Source organism: Chelon labrosus (assembly GCF_963514085.1).
Source record: "Chelon labrosus genome assembly, contig: SCAFFOLD_31, whole genome shotgun sequence".
Taxonomy (NCBI): domain Eukaryota; kingdom Metazoa; phylum Chordata; class Actinopteri; order Mugiliformes; family Mugilidae; genus Chelon; species Chelon labrosus.
In genome coordinates, this window is record NW_028181545.1 from 129,014 (window position 1) to 146,614 (window position 17,601).

Below are 17,601 nucleotides of genomic sequence, written 5' to 3' on the forward strand. Positions count from 1 at the left end.
ACGGCACAGTCTTACAGTTAGAAAAACATCAATATTAAACTTAACACATCCAGGCTGTAACAAGGAATCAGCGATGAAGTGATGACCTTCAAATTGTCCTGTGAGTCCAGCTCTTTGTCTCACGTTGGACATCACTGCAGTCTGTCTGGATCAGCTGGAGGAATACTATATGCAGACAAATAGACCTGTCAAATAATGTTATGTAACATACTTAATATAACTCTTATGAGTGTCCAACAGCTCATTATTTATTTAATTAAAAACATCATATATTAAATTACTCCAATTATATATATATACTGTCATTAATGTTGTTGCAAGCCATAAATGTTTCCTACTTTATGTGGTGGAATAATATATTTTTCAGTTTGACACAGTTTCATTTAAAAATATCTTCCCTTTAAATTGTAAAACTTCAACATTATTACTGTGATAAGCTCCTGCGAGCAACGCGGCGAATTAGCCGGCGGCTAACACCACTAGCCTCCGCGTTAGCTCACGGCTAACTGCCGCGGCTAATTCGTGTTTAACTCCCGCGGGTCCGCGGTTAAATCCCGGTTAGCTAGCGGTTAGCTAGCGGTTAGCTCGAGGCTAACTCCGCGGTTGAGTCCGCGGCGTTAAGGTAGCGGCTAGCTAGCTCCGTTAGCTCCGCTAGCTCGCTAACATACATGCGCTATGCTGGACGGCTAGTCGTTAGCGTCTGTTAGCAGTTTAGCTATTCACTGACCTAATAAGATGAAGGAAACGGGTCAGGGATGTTGTGTCAGGAGTTTCAGCAAAGCAGCCAGATATAATTTGTGTTTAAAATAAAGGAAAAGGTCAAACATGACTGAGAAGTTGTCATTCAGTCAATGAGAAGAGCTATAGCTAAGAGGCCCAGCAGATGTGTGACAGCACCAAGGGAGACAGGGATGGTTTGGGGGGTTTTAATGTTTTGGCAGATCCTGTTTTCCACTGGGAGCTTAAATAGTGGCTAGCGCTGACGCGCTAGCTGCTCTGCTTTCTCTGTCTGTCATTTTACACACGCATGTTCAAATTAAGTGCTAAGAACTACTAAAATGGCTGCCTAATGTTAGCATTAGGTTAATGCATGTCTTTAATTTTTAGTGGCAAGAAATTAGTGGCTAGCTATTCGCTAACATGCTAATGGTGCCACTAATGCTACCACCAATTTCTACCACTAAAAATTAGCATTAGCCGCTAATGGTAGCAATTAACATGACCCGCTAGCCACTAATTTTAACATTGGTTTAGTGTTAGCATGTCTTTTAAGCCACTAAAAATTAAATACATGCTAATTGCTAACATGCTAATTGCTAATATGCTATTCGCTAACATGCTAATGCTGCCACTAATGCTACCACCAATTTCTTGCCACTAAAAAGTAGCATTAGCCGCTAATGTTAGCAATTAACATGACGCGCTAGCCAATGACAGACAGACACCTGTCATTGTTCAACTTAGGTGCCAAAAGCCAAAATGGCTGCCCCACATACCAGTTACTTATGTCAGTTGGAAGTTTCCCGCCTCTTTCTGTGGAGACCCTCCTCTTCTGCTGCGTGTGAGCGTGTGTATGCCCGTTGGGGCCTTGTTGTCACGGTTACCAGTTTGAATTTCAGTTAGAAGATGGCTAGAGGGAGAGAAAATGCTGAAACAAACCTCCTCGAACAGGAAGGCCTTGTGGCCAAACCGTGTTTCCAATCATTGAACCGACTTCACTTTGGGCATCTTGAGTCTTTCCTGAACGTCTAGATATGCAGTTTTTGGGCAAAATGAAGAAATGTGAGCTATAAAGAGCGATTCAAAGAAAGGATTGCTTCTGCTTTGCTCCAGAAATTTAACATGGCAGTCTATGAAGCTGTGGATGGGAGTTGCTGGCGCATCTTTGCGTCTCACGCCAAAACTATAAGACTTTACAGCTTTAGCAGACGAATTTGAGCGAGAAGACAAATTTTCCTACGTTTCTATGTATAAATTATATCTGAGGTGTGAAATTTGTGGCCACGGGAGCAGTTTCTGTTTTATTTTTTGCCTAATTTTCTTCTCTCCTCCTCACTCTAGCTGATGATGTCATCCACTCTGGCACAAACATTCCGCGCAATACACACCCATTATAAACCCTGAAATTTGAGTAAAAACCTACACAACTCTGAGGCTTCATAGTTTAAAAACGGTAAAAGGAGTCGATAAGTGAAGTGAATCGCTGAAGAGAAGGCAAGAGTACCTACGTTTTAAAGTTTAAATGGAGTCTCTCGGTGAAAGTATGCCAGAGCAGTTGATTGTTGAAAATGTCTGTTGATTTTTTTTTTTTTTCGGGCTTCTCCATTCATTTCAATGGGAAATTTTCTGCGGTTTTTCGCGAATAAATTCGCGAAAAACTCGTCAATCCCTTATAAAAGTAATAGCACGGGATTCGGGATCAAAACACACGTTTTGATATATCATGTGTTGGGGTCCTCTCGCCGGTTCGGGCCGCATTAATCGGCGAAAAAGGGCGGAAAATGAATAATAAGTAAAAAAAAAAATAAAACTGCAAAGAAACACGCAGAAGATCAATAGTGGCCTCGTGCCTCTGTCATTAGTGGCACGAGGCCACTCCTCCCATAGCTTGCTATGGGAGGAGTGGCCTCGTGTCATAGGCACTCGGCACTAATTATCGAGTATTTTTACGCTAAGCTAACGGCTACTGACGCAGCTTTTTAAGCTAACTCTGTTCTAAAAGTCTGTCAGTTATGTTCCTGTGATTTTCTGACCACATTCTAACATAAACAAGTATTTATTTTAACTTAAAAACTACAGTTCCCATCAGTCTCTGATCAACCTGGAGTACTGTAACTGAAGTTGATGTAAACTCACTAAGTGTTTCTGGTTTACCTCTCAGACTGACTGAAGTCCAGAAGATGGAGGAAGAGGAGGACAGAGTCAGCAACAGTTCCAGAGAAAATTCTCCAGACTTCAGAGAAGAACCTGGACCCTCAGACACAAAGTAAGAGAACTACTACTAACTTATTCATGACTCATTTTAATCACTTCTGTCAGTTCCATTATATTTTTTGTGTCTGGTTGATTGAGTTTAACTGAAATGTATTTGTTATTCTAGCTGTTAACCAAAGTTTATTCAAGTTACAGTTATAAAATGAAGGTGGTCTTAAAGACTGCAGAGTCTCAGCTTTAATTTGAGAGTATTCACATCCAAACTGGAGGAAATCTGGAGGAATTAAAAAACATTTTAATACATAATCCTCTGTTTTCAGTGACTGAAGTCTGAGCCCATGCACATCATCACAGAACAGGTTTCCTCCTTTGTTCTGCTGAACCTGGTCTGGTGGCTCCTTTCACCATTAAACGCTCCAAATGACAGAACCGTAGCTGAATGATACCAGCTCTCAGACGCTCTACTAGACACGCTGAGAGAGAATGGAAGAAGGATCAAGTTTCCATTCTCAGAAACAGCCTACTGGAGTACCAGAGAGCCGTTAAAACTGCTAAAACACATTTTTTATCTAATCTTGTATCAAATAATAGCCACAACCCATCTTTTCAATGCTTTTAACGCTCTTAAAAATCCCTGTGACTCCACTGGTATTGTGCCTTCATCTAAGCTTTGTGAGGAATTTCTATGTTTCTTCTATGTTTCTGTAGTGGCATCAGTCATTCTGTATGAGTGGACATGGACAGGGAACTATCAGTAGAGCTACTTAAACTTTTATCAGTGATTGATGAGAATAAAACATATTTGTTTCTGTAGAGGTCAGTACCACAGACAGAGAGCAGAGTCTCCAGTATCCAGCTGTCTGTCTATGAAGAGTTACGACTCCAAAGATCAACCTCCAGGCTTCGGTGAAGAACCTGGACCCTCAGACACAAAGTAAGAGAACTACTACTAACTTGTTCATGACTCATTTTAATCACTTCTGTCTGTTCCAGTTTATTTTTTGTGTCTCTGATGGTTGATTCATTTTTACTAAAATACTGACTCAGACATAAATATTGAGTCCTGTCTTCCTCTCAGCTTCTCTGACAGCTGTCAGTCACCTAGAAAAGCTGTAATCTCATCTCAGAGGACTGTTACAAACATGAAACCATCTCATTATCTGCAGCAGCTGTAGTTTGTGTGTTTACTTTACTCATCTAAGCTTTGTGAGGAATTTCTTACATTTTTTAAAGACAATATTTCTGCTATCAGGTCCTTCTCCTCACCCTCTGCTTCAGATCCTGTTGATTCTCTTATAGACCTTGTTGTTTTTGAGAATTTTGAGCAGGCGTCCCTCTCCTTTTTTACTGCAACAGTTCAACAGTTGCAGCCATCTTACTACCTCCTAGGTAGCATCCCTACTCATCTCCTCAAGGATGTTTTTAATACCCTTGGGCCATGTATTGTAGATCTTATTAATTCATCCCTGATGTCTGGCTGTGTTCATTGAGCAAGTGGACTCTTATAAGTAAGTACTCTTATAAGCACCTTAGCACGAAGCTGGACTGGACTCATCACACTGAGCCACTCTACAAGAAGGGACAGAGCAGGCTATACCTTCTGAGGAAACTGAGGTCTTTTGGAGTGAAAGGGGCACTCCTGAAGACCTCCTATGTTTCTGTAGTGGCATCAGTCATTCTGTATGAGTGGACATGGACAGGGAACTATCAGTAGAGCTACTTAAACTTTTATCAGTGATTGATGAGAATAAAACATATTTGTTTCTGCAGAGGTCAGTACCACAGACAGAGAGCAGAGTCTCCAGTATCCAGCTGTCTGTCTATGAAGAGTTACGACTCCAAAGATCAACCTCCAGGCTTCGGTGAAGAACCTGGACCCTCAGACACAAAGTAAGAGAACTACTACTAACTTGTTCATGACTCATTTTAATCACTTCTGTCTGTTCCAGTTTATTTTTTGTGTCTCTGATGGTTGATTCATTTTTACTAAAATACTGACTCAGACATAAATATTGAGTCCTGTCTTCCTCTCAGCTTCTCTGACAGCTGTCAGTCACCTAGAAAAGCTGTAATCTCATCTCAGAGGACTGTTACAAACATGAAACCATCTCATTATCTGCAGCAGCTGTAGTTTGTGTGTTTACTTTACTCATCTAAGCTTTGTGAGGAATTTCTTACATTTTTTAAAGACAATATTTCTGCTATCAGGTCCTTCTCCTCACCCTCTGCTTCAGATCCTGTTGATTCTCTTATAGACCTTGTTGTTTTTGAGAATTTTGAGCAGGTGTCCCTCTCCTTTTTTACTGCAACAGTTCAACAGTTGCAGCCATCTTACTACCTCCTAGGTAGCATCCCTACTCATCTCCTCAAGGATGTTTTTAATACCCTTGGGCCATGTATTGTAGATCTTATTAATTCATCCCTGATGTCTGGCTGTGTTCATTGAGCAAGTGGACTCTTATAAGTAAGTACTCTTATAAGCACCTTAGCACAAAGCTGGACTGGACTCATCACACTGAGCCACTCTACAAGAAGGGACAGAGCAGGCTCTACCTTCTGAGGAAACTGAGGTCTTTTGGAGTGAAAGGGGCACTCCTGAAGACCTTCTATGTTTCTGTAGTGGCATCAGTCATTCTGTATGAGTGGACATGGACAGGGAACTATCAGTAGAGCTACTTAAACTTTTATTAGTGATTGATGAGAATAAAACATATTTGTTTCTGCAGAGGTCAGTACCACAGACAGAGAGCAGAGTCTCCAGTATCCAGCTGTCTGTCTATGAAGAGTTACGACTCCAAAGATCAACCTCCAGGCTTCGGTGAAGAACCTGGACCCTCAGACACAAAGTAAGAGAACTACTACTAACTTGTTCATGACTCATTTTAATCACTTCTGTCTGTTCCAGTTTATTTTCTGTCTCTGATGGTTGATTCATTTTTACTAAAATACTGACTCAGACATAAATATTGAGTCCTGTCTTCCTCTCAGCTTCTCTGACAGCTGTCAGTCACCTAGAAAAGCTGTAATCTCATCTCAGAGGACTGTTACAAACATGAAACCATCTCATTATCTGCAGCAGCTGTAGTTTATGTGTTTACTGCTACTGAAATGACTTTATCTCAGAGTTTATCAGTGATTGATGAGAATAAATTATATATTTGTTTCTGCAGAGGTCAGTACCTGGACCCTCAGACACAAAGTAAGAGACTGTTTCTACTGTAAACTGACCTGATGAAAGATGATAATTGTAGGATGAAGCAGAAATGTTCTGCTGAAAGATTTCTAGTCATGATGCAGATGTTTTAGTGCAGGTAGGTAAGATCCTAGTCTGGGTTTTAGAACCAGGAAGTACTGATGGTATTTCTGTGGTAAAACACCTGAGAACCTCCATTTCAGAAAGTCCACTCATCAATATTCAGATATATTTGTCCTAATGTTGAAGTGTGTAAAGATGTTCAGCTGGGCTACTAGTGGATGGATTGAACTGCAGTTTTCTCCTCCTCCCATAGTCAGTGTGTAGCAACTAGCCAGTATAGTAAGAATGTGATCTTTATCTGATCAATACTCCCTATCAGTCCAGTTCACTATCAGTAACACTTCTTAGACTCTTCTAAGCTCAGTTCAGACTGAACTAACTCAAGATAAAACAGTGAAGGACATAATCAGCTCTCTTTGATGGAAGGCTTTTACTGTGAAGTCTCTGCAGGAAGTGTTGAGTTTGTATTAACAGCAAACGGCAGGTAGATCACTCAGTGTTTAATAAGACAGCCAGATAGGAAAAGCAGTTGATTGGTGTTGATGAAAGCAGGAGAGTTGAAATCAAAGGAAGTCAGTTCAAACTTTTCCTGTTCTCTGTGAGCGTCTGAGCTTCTGGACAGTGATGTCAAATGTTGACAATCTGCAAATGATTTTAGTGATGAAGAAATGTGTTGACAGAGAGAGGAAGTGGAGTCATGTTTCTGTGGAGGAGCAGCTGTCCTGCTGTGCTTTGTGTCAGGACGTCCTGAAGGATCCAGTCTCTAGCAGCTGTGGACACTGGTTCTGCAGACAGTGCATCACCTCATACTGGGACCAGTCTGCTTCATCAGGAGACTCCTCCTGTCCCCAGTGTGGACCAAGATCCAGAACAAGTAAGACTGTACATCTGTCTGCTGATGGACTCTTGATAAAATCATTTATTAGTTTCCTACAATTTTATTTATTCTCTTTTCTTTCCCTGGTCTTCACATACCAGCCTTATTTTACTCATAACTGAGCTTTGTTAATTACTGCTGATATAAATGAATCTGTTCCTGTTGTGACCAGCCACTAAGAGGCTTTTATTGTGAAACAGCCAGAGGAAATGTTTGTCACCTGATTAGCAGTATTTTGTTGCAGTTAAAAACAAGAGATGAATATATTGCTCATCATTTTATTAGTGGATCAGTCTTAAATATTACAGAGAGGAAGGAACAACCACAGTGAGCTGTTAGATGAAGAGCTGCAGACGAGCTGCCTCTGCTGTCAATCAAACACTGACACGCCCCCTCAGAGGCTGATAGAACAAAGAACATTTCTAATGGTTCCTCTTAAAATGAAATTTTATGAGAAGAAAAAACTCTTTGCAAAAGATCTAAAGCAGTGGCGGCTGCTGGTCTTTCAAATAGGGGAAGCCCAGTTTTGTAAAATTGGCCAATTATTACATCATTAAATTTAACAGGGTTACTAATTGATTCTCCTTATATTGTATAGGCCTATGTTTATAGTTATTATTAGTTAATTACAGTGCATGAAAATGCCCTCTACTGTTATCAGAAGTGTTCTGTGTATTATTATTATCATTCTTCTAACCAAAATTCATTTAATTAATTCAGCTTGAATCGTTTAACGTAGAAACTTCATTCAACTTTTAAACTACAGTGGGTGCAGCTAGCTAGCTGACTGGCTAGTTTACCCCCTACAATTGCAAATAAACGAACTTTTTAAAACTGAAATTAAAACAAGTAGCAAACTCAATAATGCTATATATTCACGATTTTATTTTGACAGATAGTGCAAATAGTGCGATATATCACAACAGATAATCAGCAGTAGCTTAGTATTAACCTGGTATTACTGTAACTTCGTTCACTCGCCAAATATCCGCATGGGACTGACGTAAACTCCTTCGATGCAGAAGTATAGTTTTAAAGCGCTGTCAATCACCACGAGTTCCAGCCACGTTAACAGTTCATCCAATCATCATACAGAAGCTCGGCGTCCTGGTACATCCCACTGCCCATTCACTCCCTGAGACGCCCGGCTTCCCTGGAAGTGACGATTCTGGAGCGTTTGTCCAATCAATGTCTAGCTTTGTATCCCTGAGATCGGCCCATTCTGAAGCCCCATTGAAAGTCATTGAAGCCGAGCCTCAATGGGTTTTTAAACTGACCGTACCATTACAGCAATATGAGAAAAAAAATCACGATAGACAAACGGCTAAAACTTATTAACGATTGTGTTATTATAAGAAGTAGCCATGAAGTCGATCATGTTCTAGCACATTTTAGTTTGAGTAGTAATGTAAATTTGTAGTATTTGACGTATTTGAGTATTTGTAGTCTTAGAGCAATCGCCTCTGATTTGAAGTCAGTTTTCTGTTCTTTGTGACTTCAAACAGGGATGAGTGTTTTATTTCTGTCTCACGTTGTTATTCTTTCCAGCTGATGTTGGTCTGCAGGAGGTTTTAGATGAACATAAGATCAGTCTGCAGAGGAGATGTGAACGTGTGACTGAAGGAAGTGATGTAACAGGAAGTGGAACCCTCCTCAACAGGATCTACACTGAGCTCTACATCACAGAGGGACAGAGTGAAGAGGTTAATACCCAACATGAGGTGAAGCAGCTTGAGACAGCTTCCAAGATGAAGGCCCTCCGTGACACTCCAATCAAGTGCCACGACATCTTTAAAGCCTTACCTGACCAACAGAGATACATCAGAGTGATTCTGACCTACGGCATCGCTGGTGTTGGAAAAACCTTCTCAGTGCAGAAGTTCACTCTGGACTGGGCAGAGGGTTTGGAAAACCAAGATGTCAGTGTGGTGATTGTGCTTTCGTTCAGGGAGCTGAACTTGATCAAAGATGAGCAGTACAGTCTTCTCAGGCTGCTCCATGTTTTCCATCCAACATTACAGAAGGTCACAGCAGAGGAGCTGGCTGTCTGTAAACTTTTGTTCATCTTTGACGGCCTGGATGAAAGCAGACTTTCAATGGACTTCAACAGTAAGGTTGTGTCTGATGTCACACAGAAGGCATCAGTCAACATGCTGCTGACAAACCTCATCAAGGGGAAACTGCTTCCCTCGGCTCTGGTCTGGATCACTTCCCGACCTGCAGCAGCCAATCAGATCCCTTCGGCATGTGTTGACAGGGTAACAGAAGTACGAGGCTTCACTGACGCCCAGAAGGAGGAGTACTTCAGGAGGAGGTTCAGTGATGAAGAGGTGTCCAGCAGAATCATCTCCCACATCAAGACATCCAGGAGCCTCCACATCCTGTGTGGAGTCCCAGTCTTCTGCTGGATCACTGCTACAGTTCTGGAGCACATGTTGACTACAGAGCAGAGAGGGGAGCTGCCCAAGACCCTGACTGACATGTACTCACACTTTATGATGGTTCAGACAAAGAGAAAGAAGAACAAGTACCATGAGGGACATGAGACAAGTCCACAGGAGCTGATGGAGGCTGACAGGGAAGTTCTTCTGAAGCTGGGGAGGCTGGCGTTTGAACATCTGCAGAAAGGAAACATCATGTTCTACCAAGAAGACCTGGAGCTCTGTGGTCTTGATGTGACAGAGGCCTCAGTGTACTCAGGAGTTTGTACAGAGATCTTCAAAAGAGAGAGTGTGATCTTCCAGAAATCAGTCTACTGCTTTGTTCATCTGAGCGTTCAAGAGTTTCTGGCTGCAGTCTACATGTTCCACTGTTACAACAACAAGAAGACAGAGGTGCTGGAGGACTTCCTGGGGAAAGACCACCAGGTCTCCACTAAGTCTGTGGATGACTTCCTGAATGGAGCCATGGAGAAATCCCTGGAGAGTACAAATGGTCACCTGGACCTTTTAGTTCGCTTCCTTCATGGCCTCTCTCTGGAGTCCAACCACAGACTCTTAGGAGGTCTGCTGGGTCAGACAGAGAACAGTCCAGAAATCATCCAGAGAGCCATCAACAACCTGAAGGAGATGAACGCTTATGAAACGTCTCCTGACAGAAGCATCAACATCTTCCACTGTCTGATGGAGATGAAAGACCTCTCAGTTCATCAGGAGATCCAAGAGTTCTTGAAGTCAGAGAACAGATCAGAGAAGGAACTCTCTGAGTTCCATTGCTCAGCTCTGGCCTACATGCTGCAGATGTCAGAGGAGGTTCTGGATGAGTTGGACCTGAAGAAGTACAACACATCAGATGAGGGACGAGAGAGACTGATCCCAGCTGTGAGGAACTGCAGTAAGGCTCGGTGAGTCCTGATCATTAACAGAATCAATCGGATATTCATCAGATGACCACCTCACTCTGTTTCATACTCATTCAGTCTGGATCTAGAATGTAAATGATCTGATTTTACGACAGATTCATGTTTTCTAATCACAGATTTACTGAATGTGGACTCTCAGAGACTCACTGTGAAGTTGTGGCCTCAGCTCTGAAGTCCAACCCTTCCTATCTGACAGAGCTGGACATGAGTGTTAATGCTGTGGATGATTCAGGAGTGGAGCATCTGTCTGCTGGACTGGAGAGTCCAAACTGTAGACTGGAGACTCTGAGGTCAGTTCACTGACTGGAGCTGTTGTAGGTTTTCTTTATTTATTTAGTTCAAATATTTGACTGATTTGTTTAATGTTCTTTTGCTGATGAATGTTCAGTATTTCCATGAGCACAAATATGAAGAAGTTTCTTCTGTTTCTCAAATGTTCTGTTTTTCCAAATGGCTGAAGAACATTGACTCAGTCTTCTTATTTATTACAATTATTATTACAATGAGAGCATCTTGTGTGGGAGCATCACCACCTGGATGGGATATTGTACCAGGCAGGACTTTGTGGCCCTCATAAGGGTTTAACATTCAGCGGAGCGGACCATCAGAATAAAACTCCAATCTAAATAAACCTACAATCTAAATGAACTAAGAAATTCCTGCTGGCTTGTATGTTCCACTCAGCAACAGACAGTGGACAAGTCAAGCCTTGCGAGATATAAGCTAACTAAATGCTGCTGGCTTGTATGCTGGCTCAGCAGCTGAACAAACAAAGAAATTTCGCAACTAACCAACACGGAAGACATCAGATACCTGGCCTAGTCAACAGCAGTATGCAGCATGTCATTGCGGTTTTCAAGTGGGCATCTCCCTTTACCGATGATCCATTAAGGTAGGCCCACGACACCTCGAGAAGGCTTAAAAGTAAATTCCACCATCCTGGAGTCAACCCCTCCACACTGCCACTGCACAACCCCGCTTTTCTCACCATTCAGTGACTATTAACAACTAATCTTTCAATAAATTAGCCTAGCCCTTCTATGTAGCAATCAAACATAGCTGATATGTTGATGCGGACTGAATCACGACCCAATCAACAAAATCTATCATGAATCGCAAATACTAAAGTTACGCAGCCAGCCTTACCCTTAGTGAGCTCCCCAGCTAGCATGCCTCCTACGTGTCCAGAGCCAATCACTAGCTCTCTCTGCTGCCTGGGACATGTCGCATACTGCAGTTCCACGTATGCCCAGTAGGGGTGCACCGATCCGATATTGGGATCGGATATCGGCCCCGATATTGACAAAATAGCTGGATCGGGGATCGGTAAAATTAACCGATCCACGGGCCGATCCAGTTTTTCTTTTCTTTTTCCTCCGTCGCAGCAGATCCTATGTCATTCGTTAGCAGCACGTGAGTCGCATGCTGGAACGAGTTGGAGATCCTGTGTAGTAGTCCAGTAGGTGGTGGTATATGTCGTGAAGATATGATCCGCCATTAAACAGAAGAAGAAGAAGAAGAAGAACGAGTTGGAGCATTTAAGCAACATGGAGCCAGCCGAGTCGGCTGTGTGGAGATATTTCACGCTTGCCACACCAACTACCTTATTTTCCGAACTATAAGGCACACCTGAATAGAAGCTGCACCAGCTAAATTTTGGGGAAAAGGCAGATTGTTCCATATATAAGCCGCACCCGACTATAAACTGCTGGTGTTTTAATGTTTAATTACCGTAAGGGTTTCTTCTACCACGGAGGGGATTGTCAGGACAGAAATGACTGTTTGGAAACGCAAAGCGTCCCATTTATTTACATTCGACAGACATAAATCTTTCGATCAATCAAACTTTCACATCTTTGACATTACAAACAGCAGTGCACAAATAATACAACGGTGCGCTCCTAGTGCACTTCCTGCAGTCATAGTACCGTAGTAGTGCAGTATAACAAAAAACAAAGCTTACAACGCTTGACGAGGCAATAACGTTAAATGGCTAAATTTAATTTGTTTGTGAAAGTGCTTGCCTGTAACACGGCAGCAAACGTGCAGTAACCTGGCTGCTCAACTAAATAACCAGCATCTTTTTCGAAAACAGCCAACACAGCAGTAAAGGTGCAGTAACACGGTCGTTTACTGTATCAAAATAACCAGCCTACTATACCAGAAAAGTCAGTTCTTAATCCTTGTGTCATCGTCTATGACATGATAGTGCGCCCCTGGTGACCGTTAGCTGTAAAAATCCATCCGCTGTTGTATAAGCCGCAGGGTCCGAAGCAAGTGACAAAAGTAGCAGCTTATAGTCCGGAATTTATGGTAGTTCGACGGCTGTTTGCATTCAACAATGGTATCGGATCGGTATCGGGTATCGACAGATACACAAAGCCCAGGCATTTGTATCGGTATCGGGACTCCCTAATGCCCAGCTCGTTCAGAAGAGCTAGGTAAGTTCTATAAAATAGACTACCTTCTCGGGCTCAGACCACAACAACAGATCTGGCCATAGTCGGGTGCTAGCTATCTGGAATAACTAGCTGCTCATTTAAGTCTGCTCTCATCTCCCAGGCTCCTCCTACTCTTAGCTATCCCGTGTTATGACTGATGCATGCTAGTCTTAATACTGAGTCAGGAGTCGGGAAAACAAGATGGCGGCGCCCATGTTGGCTGCGGCTGCAGTGGCTCAAGATAGTACCGGCAAATTAATGAGAAACAACACGGTTAGTTCGCACATTTTCAATGTAAATCGGCAGCGGAGTAATTCCAGCATAGTGTACGACCGTCAGGAAGTACTAAACTACTAAAGTTTTGGACACATAGATGCGATCATACTGGAGCTTCTACGCAGCCTCGGGTTGATACGCCGATCACACACAGCGGCCTGTGATGCAGCGGAGCCTCGTACCAGCGGGATCCGCCAGCGGAGGAGACGGAGACGGTGCGACAGAAAGCGGAAGAGGGGGTGCCATGCGGAGCTAATAGCTAAGCTAAAAGCTAACCCGTTCAGAGCGCCGCTTCCCTCCGTCCTGCTTTCTAACGTTCGCTCCCTGGAGAACAAACTGGATTACCTAATCTTTCTAGCTGGACATAACAACTAAACGGGAGATGAGGGACTGCTGCTCTATTATTCTCACAGAGACCTGGCTGAATCCATGTGTACCAGATGACGCCGTTAGCCTGGAGGGGCTAACAATATTCAGGCAGGACAGAAGCAGTTCTTTGACTGGCAAATCCCGAGGTGGTTGTGTTTGCATATACATCAACAACAACTGGTGCAACAACGCAGAGGTGATATCTAGTCACTGCTCTCCTGATGTGGAGTTACTGACTGTGAAATGTAGACCTTTTTATCTACCTCGGGAATTCACTGTTATCATCATCACAGCAGTGTACATTCCCCCCAGTGCAAACACCAGAGAAGCCCTGAGTGTCCTCTATCACTCCATCAGTCACATTCAATCTGCACATCCAGACGGAGTTTTTACACCGTGTCCCAAAAGTTTATGCACCCCAAAGGGCAACATTTTTGTCTGTTTGTCTCCAAAATGGGTTGCACCTGGTCACCCAGGTGTTGTGAGGTTGTTTAATTAGTTCATCTGTTTGTGATAGGCCTATAAATTTCTTGGTTGACCATGAAGCATGTCATTGAGAGAACCTTTTTGGTAGTGTTGCCACAATGGCCAAACAAAAATCTGGAAAAGCTGCACTTTCACAGCCTCAAGTCCGTGCTCAAGCCATTGCCTTGTGCAGGGCAGGAAAAACTTGCAGGGAGGTAGCTCAGGACCTTGGCAGAAGCATACGATGGGTGAAGAAGTGGTGGCAGAGATACCAGAGTTGTGACTCCCTTGAAGACATGCCCCGTGCAGGTCGCCCTTCAGTTCTGAGTTCGAGGGCCAAGGACCTCATCCGCAAGGCCAAGGGAAAGAGACACCAATCCTGCCGCAGACTCAGTCGAGGACTGAAGAATCTTGGGGAAGCAGTCTCTAAGAGTACCATTCATCGTTTTCTGACTGAGAAACTGGGTCTGAGAGCATACAGAAGACAGCGGATTCCTCGCCTTACCAAACTGCAAAAGGAGAAGCGGCTTGCTTTTGCAAAGAGGTATCCTAAAATGACCCCAAGAGACTGGGAAAACTGGGTTTTCTCTGATGAGTGCCCTCTCTACTTATTTCCAACTCCCAACAGCCAAAACGACCGCATTTACACTGACAATCGAATGGAAGTACCACCTTCTGAACAGGTCAAGTTCAGTGCCCATTGCATGGTCTGGGGGGCGATGTCATCTTCAGGGCTCTCTGAGTTGCATGTTGTACCCCAGGGCACCACCATCAATGCTGAGTATTATGTTAAGAACATTCTCCAGCCAGTGCTACTTCCCATACTCACCAGAAAGAAGAGATCGGGCCCCGTCACAGCTAGGAAGATGTTCAACAGGCGTGCGGAAATGGTCTTTGTGCAAGATGGTGCTCCCGCACATACTGCTCGTACAACTCAGCAGTGGTGTTCTGAGCAGCTTCCTGGCTTTCTGCACAAGGAGGAATGGCCACCCAACTCCCCGGACCTCAACCCGATTGAGAACTGCTGGGGTATCCTGAACAGTCAGGTCTTCCACAGCCCACCGCCTACCACCATGAAGCAGCTCAATGCCAGGGCTGTGCGGGAGTGGGGCAACATTGAGCCTTCCGTTCTAAAGAACTTGGTGCATTCTATGCCCGACAGGCTGAGGGCAGTAATTAAGATGCGGGGAGGATACACTGGCTTTTGAATAAATGCATTTTGTTGAATATTCACAATCTGAGTTGATTTTTTTCTGTGGTACACGAACTTTTGGGACACGGTGTATGGTGGCAGGAGATTTTAATCAGGCCAACATGAGAACTGTGTTTCCTCACTTCCACCAATATGTGGATTTTGCCACAAGAGGTGCGAATACGCTGGACCTGATCTACACCAACATCAAGGAGGCATTCAAGGCAGCACCCGCCCCCACCTCGGCTCCTCAGACCATCTCTCTGTGATGCTAATTCCTGCATACAAACCTCTGCTGATCAGGAAAACACGTACTGTGAGGCAGGTGAGGGTTTGGCCTGCAGGAGCCATGGAAGCATTACAGGATTGTTTCGAGCGCACAGACTGGGACATGTTTAAGTCAGCTGCTGAGGACATTCAGGAATATGCCGAGTCTGTCTCTGGGTACATCCAGAAATGCATGGAGGATGTTAGTGTGGTCAAAAACATATCCACACGGGCCAACGAGAAACCCTGGATGACCAGTGACGTACGTGCTAAGCTGAAAGCACGGAACAATGCTTTCAAGTCCGGTGACATGGTGGCACTGAAAACAGCTAGAGCCAACCTGAACCGGGCCATAAGACTCGCAAAGCGCGCTCATGGTCAAAAAGTGCAGGACTTTTTCAACGACACAAAAAACACCAGACGAATGTGGCAGGGCATTCAAGTCATCACGGACTACAAAACCCCACCCCCCTCCTGTGAGAATGACATCAGCTTCCTCAACGAACTAAATAACTACTTTGGGAGGTTTGAGGCACTAAACACCACAGCAGGAATAAAATCGGTTCCTCGCCCAGACGAGCAGTCACTCTGCCTGGACCCAGCTGATGTCCGAAGAACCCTGAGGAAGGTCAACGTCCGGAAAGCAGCGGGTCCAGACAACATACCAGGAAAGGTGCTTAAGGAATGTGCTGACCAACTGACGGGGGTTCTCACAGACATTTTTAACACGTCACTGTACCAGGCTGTGGTACCAACCTGCTTCAAGACTGCCACAATTGTACCAATACCCAAAAAGAATACAACCTCCTCCCTTAATGATTACCGCCCAGTCGCACTCACCCCCATCATGATGAAGTGCTTTGAGAGGCTGGTAAAGGACCACATCACCTCCAGACTACCCTCAACATTCGACCCGTACCAGTTTGCTTATCGTCCCAACCGCTCCACAGAGGACGTCATCTCCTCTGCACTACATCGGAGCCTGGAGCATCTGGAGGGGAGAAACACACATGTGCGGATGCTGTTTCTGGACTTCAGCTCCGCGTTCAACACCATCATCCCACAGTACCTGATCAACAAACTGGCCCCCCTTGGATTCAGCACCCACCTGTGTAACTGGCTGCTGGACTTCCTCACCAACAGACCTCAGTGTGTGCAGGTGGGAAAAAAAACATCTCCAGTGTCATCTCCCTGAGCACCGGTTCCCCCCAGGGCTGCGTCCTGAGCGCACTGCTGTTCACACTGATGACCCACGACTGCTCTGCTAGGTTCACTCCTAATCACATCGTGAAGTTTGCAGATGACACGACGTAGTGGGCCTCATCAGTAATAACGACGGAAAAGTAAGTAAACAAACTTAATTGTGTGAAGTAGTGTGAAAATATTATATTTAAGTGAGCTGTACTTGTTTGAAGAGGATTACACTAAGATACCTCAAGTGAAGTATATTACAAATTTCAAGTAATGTCTGCTTGTTTTGGCAGAATATATTAAGTTAATGTGACACATAGTATTTGAGTTGCAACAACTTGATTTGAATTTAACTATACTGAAATACCTTAAGTTCTTACAACTTCAGAAACAAGTACAGCTCACTTAAATATAATAATTGACACTACTTCACACAATTAAGTTTGTTTACTTACTTTTCCCGAGGTAATCGGTTTCCTAAATTTCTTTAAGTAAACTCAACTTGACCGAAACTCAATAAAGATAAGTCACATTAACTTAATACACTGTGCCAAAGTAAGAGAGCAGTACTTTAAATAAATGCACTTAACATACCTTAGTTTAGCTAAGTTAAAACTAAGAATTCACAGAATGGCATTACAAACATGCTTTTTATTTCAGTATCTGTAAACAACAACAATAATAATCAACATGCTGTTCATTCGGAAACTTGTCTATAAAGAGATCATCAAAGGTAGAGTTTGGCTGAACAACGAGGGGGGGGGGGGGGGGGGTCAGAATATCTGTTTAGCACCACCCACATATACGAATGAAGTCACCATGAATTAGACTTAAAGACACAGTGACCTCCTATTGTAATGTCTAAGATTGAAGTATTTGGGATTAGCAACCTGCCCACTGAGATGTTACTAATTATTTATCATTGTTATTATTCGTCATCATATTTTATATTTAAATCCAGTGATAGAAGAG

The 17,601-nt window shown here is 43.5% G+C and overlaps 1 protein-coding gene across 3 annotated transcripts in view; it reads left to right on the top strand.

The window, feature by feature from the left end:
- LOC311509911 (uncharacterized protein) overlaps positions 1-17,601 on the top strand; it is a 66,311-nt gene that overhangs the window by 1,594 nt on the left and 47,116 nt on the right. For all 3 annotated transcript variants that reach the window (XR_014699875.1, XR_014699876.1, XM_084575350.1), the window contains exons 2-8: positions 2,882-2,986; positions 3,749-3,868; positions 4,705-4,824; positions 5,661-5,780; positions 6,871-7,064; positions 8,616-10,410; positions 10,545-10,718. Coding sequence is in view for 1 of the 3 variants with exons in the window: in XM_084575350.1 (XP_084431476.1) it covers positions 2,901-2,986; positions 3,749-3,868; positions 4,705-4,824; positions 5,661-5,780; positions 6,871-7,064; positions 8,616-10,410; positions 10,545-10,718 (2,609 nt within the window). In the remaining 2 variants the exon portion in view is untranslated. The remainder of the gene's footprint in view (positions 1-2,881; positions 2,987-3,748; positions 3,869-4,704; positions 4,825-5,660; positions 5,781-6,870; positions 7,065-8,615; positions 10,411-10,544; positions 10,719-17,601) is intronic.